Source organism: Euleptes europaea, chromosome 2, assembly GCF_029931775.1.
Source record: "Euleptes europaea isolate rEulEur1 chromosome 2, rEulEur1.hap1, whole genome shotgun sequence".
Classification (NCBI taxonomy): Eukaryota; Metazoa; Chordata; class Lepidosauria; order Squamata; family Sphaerodactylidae; genus Euleptes; species Euleptes europaea.
Window position 1 is genome coordinate 24,069,563 of NC_079313.1, and position 19,459 is coordinate 24,089,021.

The window sequence follows — 19,459 nt, forward strand, 5'->3', positions numbered from 1 at the left end:
TATCCTGTTAGAACAGCAGGGCAAGGTGGGCCTTTTATAAGCCTCCAAAGTCTGTCATTAGCCCATCACCTCCACTGACTGGCTTCAGAAGCAAAACATGACTTAGGTGTAGGGTTGCCAACCTCCAGATGGTGGCTGGAGATCTCCCACCATTACAACTGATCTCCAAGTGACAGAGATCAGTTCCCCTGGAGAAAATGGCCACTTTGGCAAATAGACCCTGTGGCACTGAAGTCCCTCCCCCTTTCAAACCCCACCCTCCTCCAGCTCCAGCCCAAAATCTCTAGGTATTTCCCAGCCTGGAGCTGAGAACCTAGGATTGCCAACCTCCAGGTATTAGCTGGAGATCTCCTGCTATTACAACTGATCTCCAGCTGACAGAAATCAGTACACCTGGAGAAAATGGCCACTTTGGCAATTGGACTCTATGGCATTGAAGTCCCACAGGCACCACGTTGGGGACCCCTGATTTAACCCCTTATAATAAGAAATAACTTAAGTCAACAACTCGTGCAATTTGTAAATGAAATATACGTGAAACTTGGGTGGTTAACCTTTTGATTGCTCCGACTGTCTCAGGATTTTCCAGTGAAATCATGAGAGACAGAAACTTAAGTTTCATAAACACAAGAGCAGAAATCTTCAACACCTCAGGTAGGGTTGCCAGCTCCGGGTTGGGAAATACCTGGAGATTTTGGGGGTGGAACCTGAGGAGGACGGCATTTGGAGAGGGGAGGGATTCCAATGCCATAGAGTCCAATTGCCAAAGTGGCCATTTTCTCCAGGAGAACTGATCTCTGTCGCCTGGAGATCAGTTGTAATAGTGGGAGATCTCCAGACACCACATGGAGGTTGGCAACCCTACCTACATGTCACCTGCCGTTAACTAGATCAACCAAGAGTTCTTCTTCCCCATTCATTACCTGTGTAGCTCATGTAATTGTTGAACGGAGTTCCCGAGAAGTGGGTCTGGCCACAGGTGTCATTGGTAGGATCTGGGTCTCGACAGAGTTTGCTTTTGGGAGTAGGAGCCGTGTCTGCACAAAGGTCTCCAGTCTCCATAGACGGTGTTGTCTCCCTACATGGGTCGTCACAGGATTCCCTTTCGTTCACCCCTTTAAAGACATGGTATAGTCCCAAGACATGTCCTACTTCATGGATCATTGTGTTTGTATGACCTGGCATACCATAGTATGTTGGATTGAGGACCACTCCTCCTGAAATCAAAAGAGCAAATGTTGTCATTCAGAGACAGGCATACAGACAAAGTTATCTTGTGCTAATTAAACACTATCATTCATAAAGAGACATTTCAGATTTGAACATCAGACCTGCTGTTGTGAAGGGGTTTCATTTCAGCGCTCCAGGCAGGTCTACAAGAGGGGAAGGCTCCAGCGGGCTTGAACACATGAAGCTGCCTTATACTGAATCAGACCCTTGGTCTATCAAAGTCAGTATTGCCACTCAGACCGGCAGCGGCTCTCCAGGGTTTCAGGCAGAGGTCTTTCACATCACCTACCTGCCTAGTCCCTTTAACTGGAGATGCCAGGGATTGAACCTGGGACCTTCTGCATGCCAAGCAGATGCCCTACCACTGAGCCACAGCCCCTCCCCTTCCTGAAACAGCCCTTCTTAGCCAGACAACCTTGGCTGCTGACTTGTGAGTCAGTGCATTAAAGGAAGGCTCATAAACTGAAGTGGTAGGCCACCGTCCTTCCCAGCAACAGCTGTGCTCCCAAAGATGGACCCCAGCAATAAGCTGAAGTTCTTTGGTTGGGGAGAAATCAGAGCAGATAGCTTCAAAAGAAGCAGTACGGAGCACTCCTAACTGGTAGAACAACTGACAGCTAATCCTTTGGCTGTTCTTGGCAGGCGTGGCCTGTAGCAGAACTTTTTGAGAGGAGATAGAGAGCTATGGACATTAACACCCCTTCTCTCACAATAGGAGTGCATGGGGAAAACACCCCAGTCTGGATCTTACCATGTTAAGAAAATTTAAATGCTTTAAGCTTTCTAAAGGTTGCTAATCCCCTCTCCCACTGCATACCTTCACTATGTGCCAGCATGGTGTAGTTGAGAGCCAGCGTGGTGTAGTGGTTAAGAGCAGTGGTTTGGAGCAGTGGACTCTTAATCTAGAGAACAAGATTTGATTCCCCACTCCTCCACATGAGCGGCGGAGGCTAACCTGGTGAATCGGGTTGGTTTCCCCACTCCTGCACATTAAGTCTGTTGGGTGACTCCTATACATTAAGCTAGTTGGCTAGTCACACTCTCTCAGCCCCACCTACCTCACAGGGTGTCTGTTGTGGGGAGGGGAAGGGAAGGTGATTGCAAGCCGGTTTGATTCTTCCTTAAGTGGGAGAGAAAGTCAGCATATAAAAACCAACTCTTCTTTTTCTATGTTACCACTGAAGGTCTGCTGACCATCATCAGTACCCCCAGAACAATATTTAAGGGGGCTAATCTGTAGGATTGGGCAAACAAATCCAGTTCACCAGATTAGCCTCCGCCGCTCATGTGGTGGAGTGGGGAATCAAACCCAGTTCTCCAGATCATAGTCCACCGCTCCAAACCACCGCTCTTAACCACTATACCACGCTGGAGGAGGAGGAAGCAGACGAAGCAGAAGAAGAAGAGTTGGTTTTTATCTGTTGATTTTCTCTACCTTTTAAGGAGAATCAACCCAGCTTACAATCTCCTTCCCTTCCTTTCTCCACAACAGACTCCTTGTGAGGTAAGTGAGGCTGAGAGAGTTCAGAGAACTGTGACTAGCCCAAGGTCACCCAGCTGGCTTCATGTGGAGGAGTGGGGAAACCAACCCAGTTCTCCAGATTAGAGTCCACCACTCATGTGGAGGAGTGGGGAATCAAATTGGACGGCTTTAAGAGGGGAGTGGACATATTCATGGAGGAGAGGGGTATTCATGGCTGTTAGTTAGAATGGATATTAGTCATGCTGCATACCTATTCTCTCTAGTATCAGAGGAGCATGTGTATTATTTTGGGTGCGGTGGAACACAGGCAGGACGGTGCTGCTGCAGTCGTCTTACTTGTGGGCTTCCTAGAGGCACCTGGTTGGCCACTGTGTGAACAGACTGATGGACTTGATGGGCCTTGGTCTGATCCAGCAGGGCCTTTCTTATGTTCTAAACCCAGTTCTCCAGATCAAAGTCCACTGCTCTTAACCTCTACACCACACCGGCTCCATCTAAACAAGTACTTTTTTACTCAATCTAAACAAGTACTTTTTGACTGATTAAATGACCAGGCCACCTATATTTTCAAGGAAAATCTGTTCCTTATATATGACAACATGGCATGTCTGAGAGTTTAATTCATTGAATGGAAATGTCTTTAGTCAACAAGAAAACTGAGACAGATTTACCAGCCAAACCCCAGTCTCAGGCAGAAGGCTCCCTTGCTGAAAGCAAAGGAGAGGAATGGAAGTGAGTGAAGAAAGAAAAACTTGCTAATAGCTAAGTTAATGGGATGCTCGAGCCCAGCGGTAATCCCACTGTGTCAACCACTAGCTGCAAATGGTAGCTCTTCCCGCTTTCAAGTAGAAACATGAAACCCTGTCTGCTGGAGAAAATATGAGCAAGAAAGCGAGAGCTGAAAAAGGAGGCCATGACACCGTGCCCGATCCCCTCTCTCGAAGACTGACAACTGCCAGTTTGTTTTCAGACCAAGTGAACACACCAAATTTCCTCTGAGGAGAAAAAGGATCCCTTGTGAGAGTTTCAGCAGGTTCCTCGGGGCCAAATGCGCCACTGACACCAAACCAAAATCCTTAGAAAAGTGGAACCAAATGGATTCAGAAACTTCTCACACGGGAAAATATCCAGCTACATCTCACTATTCCAATTCCTACATCATTTTGGGCCCCCTAACTTACTACTGTCCTCTACCTATGGGCTTGATACAGGCTTGCCAGGCCCAGTAGCTCCACCGGCAGGAGCTTTCCGGGACCGTGGCTGCGGCGTGCAATGCGCACCCCGCGCAACACACACGCTCTAGCGGTCCCGGCCAAAACTGTATGGTTTCCATAGAGTTGTATCGGAGATATCCAGATCATCCGTGTCACTTTCGGGTTTCCCTGAAAGTGATGCGTGCGCGCGCACGCGCATGCACACAGTGCCTGCTGGCCATCATTTGGCCGGCAGGCAGCCCGGTGGATCGGCGGGATTTTACCCGCCACCACCGGGCACTCGGCAACCCTAGCTTGATATCAGCTTTGGACCCAAATCTTTTGTCCGTCAGCGACATCACAAAGGCCAGGACTTCCACGTAGGGTATGAGCACTTAGAGATGCGGAGTGCATTCACAAAGGCCTTGGCTTTCAAAATAAAATCTGAGTCAGCTAATCATCCTAAGAGCCCAAAGGCCAATTATTTGGCATCACCTCAGGATCAGAGAATTTACCTCATAGCGATTCAGGCCGTCTCAAAAGCCCAGCAGGTTACAGGTACTTAAGCAAACAGTTTACCTCACAAGATGGGTTGGTGCCTCTGAACTTTTGGATTGGTTTATTCCTGGCAGTTGGCAAAAACAACAGCCCGTATCCAACAACAAAGTTAAGAAAAATTAAGGGCCTTTAAGTTTCTTACGAGGAGGTAGTGATTTCCACCAATTCCCCCTTGTGTTGCAGCTCCCTGGCTGCTTTTTTGGGAACGGCCTGGTGGGACTCTGCAGCGGGAGGGAAAATTGGCACAAATTTGTGCCTTTACGTCTTTGGAATGCAGTTGGATACATATCTGTCATTAGGAACTATTATACCATTTTTTAATGTCACAACCGACCACGTTTTACGAAACAAGGATGCCTGAAATTTGAGAAAGATGCCTTGCAATGGTGGGGGGGGGGGATGAGAGACAGGCTGAGGGAAATGCTTCTACCTTGCCTTCATGCGAGACCACAAACCTGGCTGAGAAGACAAAGACCGTGTTCTACAGGATATAATTGGTGGGTAGCTATTCCCTATGGCAAAAAAAGCCAATTTCTATCTACTCGGGTGCCACTCTTTTCTCCAGACCGCAATCGGAGAGCGAGAAGCATATTTTGCCACATAAAGTGACGCATGACAAGGTTATGTATTAAAGTCAGTACCATCTAATGGTAAAGGTAAAGGTCACAAACAGGGGACATGCTAAGTTCTCAGGCTAGACATGAGGCAACCCAAGAAAGGGCCTTCTCGGTCTTGGCGCCAAAATTTGGAACTCCCTCCCCAAGGAGAGTCATCTGTCTCTCTGTCATTGTTTGCCACTAGCAAGTGAAGACACGTTTGTTTCATTTGGCATACCCCCAATAACTGTTATTGGCCCTCCTCCCGGGTTTATCTGTTTAGTTGTTTTTATTGAACCATTTTAAATACTATTTTCAATGCTGTTTTCATGTTTCGAACATTTTCATGTTCACCGCCTTGGGAACCCTATTCAGGTGGAAAGGCAGCATAATTTTAAAAAAGAAAAATACACAAATAGTGGTACAAATTGGGTGGTGTGGAGCAAAAGTGGATAGTGGGGATGTTTCCCCTCCCGTTCTCGTAGGTTGCGACCCGTGTTAACGGTGCCCTTTGGATTTCTGCCTCAAGGACCAAAATGTCTTCCTTTTGCTCCAGCCAGAAGCATTATCAGTACCTTGGGAAGATGAACCAAGAATGTTGATGGCCACTGACCTAACCTTTCCTACGTGAGCATCCTATTATATTGCTCCTTGGAGCCTTGAAAGCTGCTCCCTTCCATGATATTCATCGTATTGAAAGCACAAAAAGGGATGGGGGGGGCATCCTACACATGGCATTGCCTGCTTGGTTTCTAATGGATTTGGTTTCTAGCAAATATTCAGGTTTTTGAACTCCCACCTTTGGCACTTGCAGTATACCTTGAATTCCCACAACTGTCCCTTGCTGTAGTGTCAACCTATCTCTCCCCCCTTTCTCAAGTAACGATACAGTGGAAAATTGTTGGACTAGTCTGGGGAATTTCTTAAGCTCTTTAAGTCGATTCTTCCCAAAGGGTAATTTGGAAATTGCTGGGGACCTCAATGCACGTATTGGGACTCGGGATGGCCACTGACCAATGGAAATCCTGTCTGTGGCTTCCACTGAACTCTATTTGAGCTTCTAGCAGGTGGAGTCCTGGAAAAAGCTGCACACACATTTTCCAAGTCCATGAGGAGCAGGAACTGGCATTTTTTTTTTACAAGAAAACCTTAACATCAGAGCCAAGGCCTAGAGCAGGGGTCCTCAAACTACGGCCCGCAGGCCGGATTCGGCCCGTCAGGGTCCTGGACCCGGCCCCCTCCTCCCTCCGGAGCTGCCGCCACCGCGCCCGTCCCTTCCCCAAACTAAGGCGGCCGTTTGCCGTATAAAGCATTGGCGGCAGCAGCGGAGCGGCGACAACCGTGCCGACCCGGGAGCCGCCGCCGCCTCTGCGCCTTCCCTGCCGCGGGAGCCCTGAAGAGCCACCGCCGCCTTCCTTTCCCCAGGCAGGCACACATGCGGCTCAGGGAACGGGAGGCGCCGCCCTGGACTGCAATGTGCCCCTCGCCGCCACTGCTCCTCCTGCCACAGCAGCCGCCGCAGCCCTGAAGGAGCCATGCTGGGCTGGAAGAAGAACATCCCCGTCTGCCTGCAAGCCAAGCAGGAGCGAGGCGAGCGGGCGAGCGAGCGCTGGGGCCCCCGCGCGGGGGGCTTGGGTAGCGGCACCTCCAGGGAAGGGAGGGCTGAGAGACCCCCGTCTCCTGCCGGCCTCCTCCCGCGCCTTTCCCCCTTCCCCTCAGGTGCTCTTTGCCAAGCAGGGGGCCAGCCCAGCCCACCTCCCGCTCCAGGAGGCGGGAAAGGAGGGCGCGCGCCGGCGGCGGGGTGGTCTCTCAGCCCAGCGAAGGGGGGCATGTCGACCATGGAGAGGCACCTGGGGAAGGGGCGGCACATCCTCCTGCCTCAAGTTAACTTTTCTTTGCCTGGGCGCCTGTCTGCCTTCCCGTTTGGGCGGGGGGGGGGGGCGGCCGGCCCCCAACAGTGTTTGAGGGACAGTGAACTGGCCCCCTGTTTAAAAAGTTTGAGGACCCCTGGCCTAGAGTGTGCCACTGAGCATGCCTTTTCCTCACACTTAAGAACCATGGTCAGTCTCCACACAATCTTCTTGACAAGGACTTTGCACATGTTCAGAGACAGATTACCCAGTACTCGGCACTGACACAGATCGCCGGTAGAGCCCTGTACAATTTAAACTCTCTTGCTATGAGTGAGAGGAAAAGGAAGACTTGGTTTTTATATGCTGACTTTTTCTACTACTTAAGGAAGAATCAAACCGGCTTACCATCACCTTCCCTTCCCCTCCCCACTACAGACACCCTGTGAGGTAGGTGAGGCTGAGAGTGTGTGACTAGCCCAAGGTCACCCAGCTGGCTTCCTGTGTAGGAGTGGGGAAACCAACCTGGTCCACCAGATTAGCATCCACCGCTCATGTGGAGGAGTGGGGAATCAAACCCGGTTCTCCAGATTAGAGTCCACCGCTCCAAACCACTGCTCTTAACCACTACACCATGCTGACTCTCAGAGAGAGAGAAGACAGCAGGTACAGCAATCAGAAAACAATCAATACCTCTTAAGCTAAATAATTGTTTCCCATCATTAGTGTTGGACTTCTATATTTATGTAGGAAAATACTAAACCTATTTGCAAGTCCAGTTGAAAGTTTCTTTATCACATATAAGACAACTGACTTGTATGTAAGCACACTTCCCGGAACAGCCAGACTTACCCAGATGGCCAAGGGCATCCTTGTCCCAGGGCCAGGTGGCAGCACCCGCCAGCTCCTCCCGAACCGAGTTGGCAAAGTAGATATTGAGGAAGTGAGTGCTGTTCAGTTGTAGAACCTCCTTGAGCTCCTTAACGCTCATGTATGCCCTGCAGGAATGGTGAGGGAGAGAATAGAGAGAAAAAACAACAATGAAAATGAACAAGCTTGACATTTTTATAGTACCTTGAAAAAGTACACTTCGCGTATATTTATGCTTATAATCTTAATGAAGGTTGCAGGGGAGGGCAGATCATATCCATTGCATGCAGAAAGTCCCCAGGTTCAATCCCTGACATTTCTATTCTAAAAAGGATCTTAGAAACCAGGGCTGACCTCAGAAAATATGGTGGGAAAGAATGTGGAAAGCTGAAATTAAATTTTCAAGATCACAAGCAGTAAAAGAGAATTGGTATAAAATGTTTTATAGGTGGCATTATGCTCCGAAAGATCTGCAAAAGTTGTATAAATCTAATCAAGCCAATTGCTGGAAATGCTCAGAGACTGAAGGAACCTTCTTCCACCAATGGTGGACATGTAAGAAAACTCAAAAATATTGGAAGGCCATACATAAAGAGATACAAGAACTGACACAAATGAATTTTGAATGAGAAGCAAAATATTTTTTGCTTGGAATAACTCCAACTCAAATTCAACCGAAGTATAAGGAGCTATATCAATATGTGATGATGGCTGCCAGGACTGTGTTTGCAATGAAATGGAAGGACAGAGAGATACCTGAATTAACACTGTGGATTACAAAAATGCATGAATATGCATCTATGTCAAGACTTTCAGCTTTGCTTCAGAATGAGATGATGGCAATCTTTCTACGATAGATATATGTGATCTAACGTATGTATTAAATAATAGTGTTAACCATATACTAATAGATAATGAAAGAACTATGACTACTTAGAAGAAAAGACATGCATTATGACTGACAAAACAAAAGATACATTGTATGTTATGTAGAACTGAGTACAATTCTTAACAGTAGTGAATTGGGCATCGGATATAATCAGTAATGCTTAGTGAAATAATGGATGAATGCTTTATTCAGGAAAAGGTCCAGGGCTTCATTTAAGAAAGAGAGGAGGGTGGTGCTAGATGAGGTCCAAGATGTGACGTACATTTTTTTATATTATTTCCCCCACCCCCCTTTCCCTATTTTTCCTTTCTGTACCTTGGAAAATTTAATAAAAAATATTTTAAAAAAAGAAAGAAAAGAAAATATGGTGGGTTGGCATGCTAAGTTGTGTTCAGCTTCTTGGGACACAAATTTTACAGCTCCATCCTGCTTCCATCCCTGCCTTATCTGCAAACACACACGCACACCTACAGTTCAGTTGGGGTCCCTAACCATGTTGAACCGGTACCCTGTTTTGGAACTTTAAGAACACTGAGTAAGCACCACCACAAAATAAATGTGCAGCCAACCAAAAAATGGTTGCCAGGGGGACTTGGACCAATCACAAAATACTGGGGGGTTCCAAGCCAAGCATCCTCCTATGAAGAAGGCTGTTCTTTCTGAATGGGAACTCCCTGTAGACACGAAGTCTGAGTTCTTCTAAAACGTCTCCTGCTCTAGATAAAGGTAAAGGTAGTCCCCCGTGCAAGCACTGGGTCATTACTGACCCATGGGGTGATGTATCCCAACGTTTACTGGGCAGACTATGTTTATGGGGTGGTTTGCCATTGCCTTCCCCAGTCATCTACAGGTAGATGAAAAGCAGGATTATCTGTTTGATTTGGGCAAGATTCGGGCAAGAGATGCTTTGGGGAAGAAGAAATGACATCGGCAGTTGCCATGGCATCCACGGGCACTGTTTTGGGGATCAATGTCCTACATCATACCAAACCATGGCTTATATTAACCATAGTTTGAACTTCTGAATGTACAACAGACAAACACTATATGATGTCCGTAAGGTCTTTGGGGCAACTAAATGTGAGAAGTGATTCAAATGAAAAGAACTGTTCTTTTATGGTAATGTACAAATTCTTTCTGTGCAGCTTTCACCTGTAACAGCCCCAGAGACACAAGAAAGCCATTACCGGGGAGACTTCCGGTGGTGCCGTTGGAGAGAGCACTCCATTTCCCCAGGTTGTCCTGGGAGAAATCCAAGTTTGCGTTATTTTTGGGGTACATAGATACCCCAATCCGACCCTTGCAAGTGGGTTGGAAAGCAGGAACTCCCTGCAGCCCGCAAACGCGGTTTGACCTCCTAGGTACTCTGAGGGGGCTTTTTTAAGCCCCTCGGAGTCCTAGATGCCGGTCCTGCGAGGGCACTAGGGAAGGACATCGCCAAAACGCAACTCTGGCAGCAAGCTCTACCCTCCACCGCCTTAATACCAACATAAAGACTACATAAAGAAAAGAACCTCACCTCTTGACACCCAAGTGAGTACAAAAGAACTCTTCGTCTACTTACTAGAAATTTGAACAGACGGGGGGCTGATAAGAATATTTCTGGGACCCCCACCCCTCCATAATCCGAACTGAAAAAGTTTGATCTGAGTTAGTCATCGGGATTAGCGACAGGAGCCTTATCGGATCGATCAGCCTAAATCATAACAAAGAGTCGGAAGGATACCTTTTAGACTGACAAGAATTATCACCAATGAGAAGGTCCGAAGGAAGGGGAGGGTGATCTCTCTTCCTGATTTTCCGGCGAATTCCTGCCACGTTTGCAGTAAGGGAGTGCCTGGAACGGAAGACTCTCTATAACACCCTCTCTATCATTGGAACTAAAACAACAGGAAGTAGCCGCGGGACTGAATATCCGTCGCACTCGAGTTACTTTCAAATCATTCCTGAAGGAATAACCATCGAGAAGAGGCGATAGAAGGTCTGCAGCACTAGTAACTTCCTGTTTACTTCCTGATTAACCCGATCTAGAGCGACCGAAAAAACTCACTGGTATTTTAAAACTTTAAAATGCAATTTTAAAGCCAATTTCGACTCTTTTCAACCCGAAAAAATTATTAGGCTGATCTTTGAACTATCATCTTTTAACCAGCACCTTAAAGGCCCTGTCGGTGGACATGTATTTTACCAGCTTTTTTTGAATGTAAATGTCTCGACCCCGCTCTGGCTCACTACACAGCCCTGCCTATACTAAACTAAGGGACTCTTTACAAACCTCGACCATGGAAAAAAAGTTACAGGATATGCTAACTAAACAAACTGAGGCAACAAATAAACAGTTTGAACAGATGTCTACACAGATGGCACAGTTGACTTCTATGATGACAAATCTTGGTCAAGCATCCCAAGCTATTAATCAGAAGTTGGATGTGGTCACTGGAGACTTGAAAGAAGTAAAAACTCAAATGACTGTTATGAAGACAGATATGCAAGCGATGGATGTATCGTCGAAGGCTTTCACGGTCAGAGTTCATTGGTTCTTGTAGGTTATCCGGGCTGTGTAACCGTGGTCTTGGAATTTTCTTTCCTGACGTTTCGCCAGCAACTGTGGCAGGCATCTTCAGAGTAGTAACACTGAAGGACAGTGTCTCTCAGTGTCAAGGGTGTAGAAAGAGTAATATATAGTCAGAAAGGGGTTGGGTTTGAGCTGAGTATTGTCCTGCAAAAGTATTGTCCTGTAAGTATCAAGATAATGTGCTAATGAGGGTATGGTATGTTAATATGGAACCATTGTATCCTGAAGTGATCTGTTAATGTGTGTAATCCAAAACTAATCTGTATGGCTATTGTTGAATGTTGTCTTTGTCTGGAGGTGTTTCAGGGCAGGAAGCCAAGCCTTATTCATTCTTAAACTCTCCTCTTTTCTGTTAAAGTTGTGCTGATGTTTGTGAATTTCAATGGCTTCTCTGTGCAACTATTTTGTCAGATTGCACAGAGAAGCCATTGAAATTCACAAACATCAGCACAACTTTAACAGAAAAGAGGAGAGTTTAAGAATGAATAAGGCTTGGCTTCCTGCCCTGAAACACCTCCAGACAAAGACAACATTCAACAATAGCCATACAGATTAGTTTTGGATTACACACATTAACAGATCACTTCAGGATACAATGGTTCCATATTAACATACCATACCCTCATTAGCACATTATCTTGATACTTACAGGACAATACTTTTGCAGGACAATACTCAGCTCAAACCCAACCCCTTTCTGACTATATATTACTCTTTCTACACCCTTGACACTGAGAGACACTGTCCTTCAGTGTTACTACTCTGAAGATGCCTGCCACAGTTGCTGGCGAAACGTCAGGAAAGAAAATTCCAAGACCACGGTTACACAGCCCGGATAACCTACAAGAACCGATGGATGTATCAATTAAGAAAGTGATGGATGAGCACAAGGACACAAAGAAAAAATTAACAAGCCAAGAAAAACAGATTGAAACAATACAAGCGGATCAGATGGCGGCAAAAAATCAAATGGCAATGATGGAGATGAGAGTGAGAGAGACCAACCTTCGTATACGCAATTTTCCAGATATGATGGGAGACAATAAAGAATCTGCAATACCAAATTTGGCCTACTTATTTCAGATAGATGAACAAGAATTAAAACAAGCCATTAATAGAATATACAGGATACCACTACCTGCTAGAATGAGAAGATCTAAGCCAAGAGATTTGATGATAGTGTTCTATGACACCAGAGTTAAAGATAAGATTATGAAGATTCATTATGAAAATCCAGTGTCAGCAGGAGATTCCTCTCTTATACTACTGAAGGATATTCCAAGACATCTACTTTCACAGAGGAATAACTACAAAGACTTTGTGTCTATACTGAAAGCTAATGGTATCAAATATCGTTGGATTATGCCACAAGGTTTGGCTTTCACCTATAAGGAAGTGAAAACGACAATTCTATCCCAAGCAGATGTGGGGAAATTTCTGAGAAAATATAAAACGGACCTTAAAGAATTACCTGGAGAGAAGGAGGAAGAAGAAGAGGAAGAAGAAGAGGTACAGGGTGCAGAAGGTGGTACCAAACTATAGACTTTTTATTTTGCTAAAAAACACTACATTATGGCAAAAGCAATTTCTTGGAATGTAAATGGACTGAATGAGAAAACTAAAAGGGCCAGAGTCTTCAAATATCTACAGAAATATAAATACTCCCTAATTTGCCTACAAGAAACCCATATAACTTCAAAGCATAAAAAATACCTGGAGAAACAGGTGCTTGGACAAGCATTTATTGCTTCTGCTAAAACTAAAACAAAGGGAGTGGTAATCTATGCCCACCCCAGTCTCTGTCCAGAACTAGTATATAAAGACAATGAAGGAAGAATTGTAATTATCAGAACTAAAATATTGGGACAAAGGACAATAGTGGTTGGAATCTATGCACCCAATGAAGGGAAAAAATCCTTCTATGAAAAATTACATGATCTGATAGCCCAGTACGCAAAAGACCAAATTTTATTGATGGGCGACTTCAATGGAATTATTCTCCCATCTCTGGACAAAAAATCAAAAGCAAAAGATATCAATGATGGATGCTTGCCTAAAACTTTCTTTGCCATGGCTTCAGAATTAGAATTACAAGACATTTGAAGAACAATGAATACAACAGCTAAAGAATACACCTTTTATTCAGCAAGACATGATTCACACTCCAGAATCGATATGATATGGGCCAGTAAATCAATTTTCACGCAATTACGTAAAATTCATATTTTACCTAGAACTTTTTCTGATCACAATCCTGTTACCTTTGATTGGAACAATAAACAAGCATTTAGATGGCGAATGAACGATAAACTTTTAAAAGACAACAAGATACAAAAGGAATTACAGGTTTTAATGAAAGACTTTTTTGAAATTAATCTTAATGGGGAAACTTCTTTAAATACAGTTTGGGACGCATTCAAAGCTGTTCTGAGAGGTTTTATGATACAGAAACACTCGGCCTGGAAGAAGACTCAATTGCAATTTACAAACAACATACTTTGGAATTTACAAAATTTGGAGCAGAAATTGGTAATGGTAACACAGGAAGAGGAGAGAAGAGAAATTCAAATACAGATTTCTGCATCTAAACACCAATTAAATTTGGTAATAATGGAGGAAATGAATAAAAATCTGAAACTTGCTAAACAAAAGTATTTTGAATATGCAAATAAACCAGGAAAATTTTTAGCAACACAACTGAAGGACTCATTTCAAAAGAAGATTATAACAAAAATCCAAACTGCTAAAGGACCAGTTTATTCAACTTCAGAAATTCAGAAAGAATTTGTTTCATTTTACTCTAAGTTATATCAGAAAGAAAATACTCCAAAACAGAAAATAGATAAATTTCTAAACTCAGTACAGATGAAAGCTTTGTCAATGACCCAGAGAGAATGTATTGAAGCTCCAGTAACAAGGGAAGAAATACAAGAAGCAATACTGAGACAAAAAATGGATAAAACACCTGGACCAGATGGAATTACTGCACTATTTTATAGAACATTTAGTGACAATTTAGTTGGATTTTTTGGTTCACTTTACAATGCAATTTTGGACGAGGGAACATCCCCGGAGACTTGGTCACACGCATTTATATCACTGATACCCAAAGAAGGAAGAGATCCAGAAAAAACATCTAATTACAGACCTATATCGCTCTTAAATGTGGATTACAAAATTTTTGCTTCGGTTTTGGCATGTAGGATAAAGCAATTTATTAAGGATCTTATACATGAGGACCAAGCAGGTTTTATACCAGGAAGGCAAATAAAAGACAATGTAAGAATTTTACTAGATTCACTGGAATATTATGACCAGAATATTCAACAAACTGCGGTTTTTGTATTTTTGGATGCAGAAAAAGCCTTTGATATGGTCTCTTGGAACTTCTTGAAACGGATTTTGGATAAATTGAATTTTGGAGATCGTTTTCAGAAAGGTATATCGGCTATTTATACCTCCCAACAAGCTAAAATTTTGGTTAATGAATCAATGTCAGATAACTGCCAAATCACGAAAGGGACTAGACAGGGATGTCCCTTGTCTCCACTGTTATTTTTGTTGGTGTTGGAACCGCTATGTGTGAAACTAAGAAGTATGGAGGACATCCGCGGGCTAAGAATTAAAAAACATGAATTTAAGTTGAGAGCATTCGCGGATGACCTACTGCTAATTTTGGAAAACCCAACACAGTCAATGAATATACTTCAGGAGACTTTGGATGATTTTGGAAAAGTATCAGGCTTTAAAGTGAATCAAGAAAAAACAAAGATAATATTTAAAAACTTATCGGAAATACAACAACAGGAATTTATATCATATACTGGCTGGGAGAAAGCCAACAAAGTTAAATACCTGGGAATTTGGATCACTGCAAAGAATAAAGATCTGTTAACCAACAATTACCTCAAGTTATGGGGTAAGATTAAAACTGATATGATTATATGGTCAAACAAAAAATTGTCATTAATGGGACGTATCTCAGCGATCCAAATGAATGTCTTACCGAGGATGCTCTTCTTATTCCAAAATTTACCAATAATATCACAAACAAAATATTTTGAAACTTGGAGGAAAGACATTTCAAACTTCATCTGGCAAGGAAAAAAACCAAGGACTGCTTATAAATACTTGGTGGATCTAAAAACTAGAGGAGGTTTAGCACTGCCTAATTTTCAACTCTATGCTGAAGCGGTAGCTTTAGTATGGCTAAAAGACTGGATGAATTTGTCAAATGTACGTTTGTTAGACTTGGAAGGTTATAATAACTTAAGTGGATGGCATGGTTATTTGTGGTATGATAAAATTAAATTACAAGCAACATTCCGTAATCATATAATCAGGTCCTCTCTACTTCGTATCTGGATGAGATATAAACACATTTTGGAACCAGAAACACCGATGTGGATATCGCCCCAAGAAATGCTAACTTTGCGCCCACTTAGACCAGACAAATTTATTACTTATCAAGATCTAATTAATTGGGAAGGAAAGAAATGCTCACTAAAAGACTTTCAACTTCTTAAGGATGATTTACAATGGCTTCAATATTACCAAATCAAATCAGTTTTTGTACAAGATGCAAAAAAAGGTTTCTCTAAAGAAAAATCTCCTTTTCAAAGGATTCTACTAGACAATAATACAAAGCTGATTTCTAAAATGTATAATCTCCTTTTAACAATATACTGTGAGCAGGACACGATTAAACCAACTATGATCGATTGGGCTCAAAATGTGGGACATGATATTGTTTTAAATAAATGGGAAAGATTATGGTCTAAAGATTTAAAAGGAATAAAAGCACAGTCAGTGCGAGAAAACATCTATAAAATGATGTATAGATGGTATCTAACACCCAAGAAAATTGCAAAGATTTATAAAACGATGTCCCCTACTTGTTGGAAATGTAACAAAGAAATTGGTTCCTTTTATCACATGTGGTGGACCTGTGACAAAGCCAAAGACTTCTGGGACATGATCTATAATGAATTGAGATTAATACTACAAAAGAATATACCCAAAACACCAGAAATGATGTTACTGAGTATGATTCCAGACGACTTAGCAACACAAAGAACCTTTTTGATTTATGCCACAACAGCTGCGAGACTGCTTTATGCAGCGAAATGGAAAGGGCTAGAAACTCCCGAGAAAAAAGACTGGATTGTTAAAATGTTTGAAGTGGCAGAAATGGCAAAACTCACAGCTATTCTAAATGAAGAAAATGACGTTCGGTTTTTGGGGGAATGGGGGGCGTGGATGCATTATTGTGAATATGAGTTAAAATTGGGAAGAATGGAAGAATATTTTCTAATCTGATCCAGAGGATTATTTTTGATTTTTTTTTTATATTGAATAAGCATAATTATATTTACTAACAGATTATGGTTTTTTATATATGGTATTGATATTTTATCAAGATTAGATTACCTATGACGGGATGAACTTTTTATTAAGAGGCAGATAGAGGTGATGGGGAAGTCAAAAAATTTTCCATTTCTTTTTTTTCTTTTTTCTTTTCTCTTTTTTATTATATGATATGGAATTATAACAACTTTAGGTTAGAATTGAAATTCGATATTGTTATAGATGTTGTTAAATGCAATGGAAAATTTCTATCATAAAACCCAATAAAATTTATATATATATATAAAAAAAAAGAAAGCCATTACCGGTCATTGCCATCTTCAAAGAAGGAAAATACACATGAGTTAGTTCAAGATAGAGAATAGGCATTCTTGAAGTACAGCAAAACTCATTTCCCAGAAGCAGAAAACATTAGGCAGAAACTCATTCAACACTCCAGAGCCATTCAGGAGACACAAGTCTTAAAAATAAACTTGGGTTCTTGACCTATGTCTGTGTGTATCTCAGGGGAGGAAAAAAAACCCACTCCAAAGCGTTGCAAACCATCCAAATTCCACAGGCTGAAGTCAGTCAAGTTTGCAGTGATATTCCCGCCGCTTCTTTAGAGGATACATTTTTTCTCACTGCCGCCTGTCGGTCCCTTGACACCAGTAAAAGTGCATTCTCTCCCTCTGTCTCTCTAGCCATTCATTATAAATCAGCCTTTCATTAAGTCGGCACAAGCAGATTCCTGATTCAAAACATAAAAGTGAAGCTAGATATGGATACGGATTGGGGTGGGGTGAGGACTAGTTCCCTCAACTCCAATGGAAGAGCAACTACAAACTAACAATCAAGAACCTTACCCAACAGGACCAAGCAACCCATACAGAGACCAAAATAAGTCTGGAACAGAAAACTCCCTGGGGCTCCGTCTTTTGTTGGTGCTTCCACTTTTATTTTCATCCATTACAAACAACCATGAGCACCAATGTTAGATGCTGCCTCTTCCTCAGCACCTCAAAGTTATCCCTCAGGCCTCCCCCCTCTGTGATATTCAGGCTGTATCCACATGGAGCTTGAACACTGTACTATCGTAGCAAACGTTTGCAACAGAATATTTCGGTGCTGACAAGACAATGCGGGAGAGGCAAATGGTTGCCATAGTGTAATGCAGTCCAAGCATGTTAGCACATCCAAGCATGTTAGCACCTCATCTGGAAGGAATGGTGCACATTTTCCTGTCCTGGAAAGGTCCCACTTATATCCACACTATTTTCCCACCCTATGTCCCTTGTAGGCACCATTTTCCCACTGTTTTTTCCTGCCACACCATCACAGGGCTTTTTGTAGGCTTAAAAAAAAAAAGGTAACTGCTATTGCGCTATATCACAATAACATTATAATGATTTATTGCCAGTGCCACTTATCTATATCCATTTCAAATGTTAGTTCCTCTAAATTCTCCATTTCCATTTTCTTTTTAAAGCCATCGTCCCTTTTTGTTGGGAAGAGATAAGAGGAAAGGTGTGGGCAGTTTTTATCCAGATTGACAGGAAAGAAATGGGGAGGGAAAGCTACAAGACAACTAACTGAAGTTTCTAAGAATTTTTCAAAGAATCTCACATAGTGTTACAATAGTCAGTAACTGCATAGCGGTGGCCAAGTCAAACTTCTCCAGGGATTGCTGCAGCTGGTATCCCAGCCTCATCTAATAAAAAGCTTCTGCCACCCCACAGCCCTCTTCGGGCTTCCTCAGTGTTTCTGCTGATAACAGGTTCTTTGCCTATTTTGAGAGATGGAAATACATCATCACATGTCTTTTTCATCCTGAATGTTAAGATTTCTGTCTCAACCACATCACTGCTTCTATCAGCTATTTATTTACCATGTTTTATATCCTGCCTTCTGCTCATTCATACCGCCAAGGTGGCTTTATGTACTCTTAGCTCTCTATTCAGCTGACTGACACCCAAAAAAATGAGGAAAATGTATTCTGACCATTCAGTTAGGATGCTTTGCATGCGACAGAGAAACAACCTGGCTTAAAATACGTTGTGGCTCTCTCTTTTGAACTGAAAGAGAAATAATTTTCCTATGATTTTCAAGGTTTAAAATTTGCCTGTAATCATAGGACAGCTGTGTGTCCCACTTTTATGCTACTAAAACACTCGCACAGACCTCTGGTTTCATTCAGTTCTTGCTTCAAGGTTCTGTCATCATTATAGGGGCTTCAATGAGCCTCTCTTGCAGAGCACATGGTGAAGAGAGGGCAGAGAAATGAGAGAGGGTGCCGGGAAACGAAAAGGGCAGCCAGCAGAAAGAACCATAGGAAAGAGAAAGGAAAGAAAAAGATAGTCCCTCAAAGTCCATTGATTAAGCACTGGCGGCAGGAGGGGTGAACTGGAATTTAACAGGCAAAGTATTGACTAAATGCTAGCGAAATTATTAAAAGAGAAAATTCTGGATCAGTTGGATGAGCCTCACTGGGGCCTGTTGCTGGCTGGGCCAAGAAGGGAAGAGGCAGCAGGGCCACTTGGCCTAGGCCTTAAAGTAAAAAGGGGCCTCAAATGTAATTTGTTAGTATTTGATCACTTTCACAACTTGTCTTTATCCTCGTCACGTGTCATCTTCTTATGGCTAGGAGCCTCAAAAGCTGGAAGTAGCCCAGAACAGAGGGGCCGTGGCTCAGTGGCAGAGCATCTGCTTGGCATGCGGAAGGTCCCTTGTTCAATCCCCGGCTTCTCCAGTTAAAGGGACTAGGCAGGTAGGTGACGTGAAAGACCTTTCTCTGCCTGAGACCCTGGAGAGCTGCTGCCAGTCTGAGTAGACAATACTGACTTTGATGGAACCAAGGGTCTGATTCGAT

At 43.2% G+C, this 19,459-nt stretch overlaps 1 protein-coding gene across 1 annotated transcript in view; it reads right to left on the reverse strand.

Annotated features, from left to right (window-relative positions):
* Positions 1 to 19,459, reverse strand: part of PAPPA2 (pappalysin 2) — a 153,570-nt gene that overhangs the window by 95,519 nt on the left and 38,592 nt on the right. Inside the window, exons 3-4 of the mRNA XM_056844705.1 lie at positions 7,763 to 7,908; positions 924 to 1,217 (exon numbers count right to left, since the gene is read on the reverse strand). Coding sequence (XP_056700683.1) covers positions 924 to 1,217; positions 7,763 to 7,908 — 440 coding nt within the window. The remainder of the gene's footprint in view (positions 1 to 923; positions 1,218 to 7,762; positions 7,909 to 19,459) is intronic.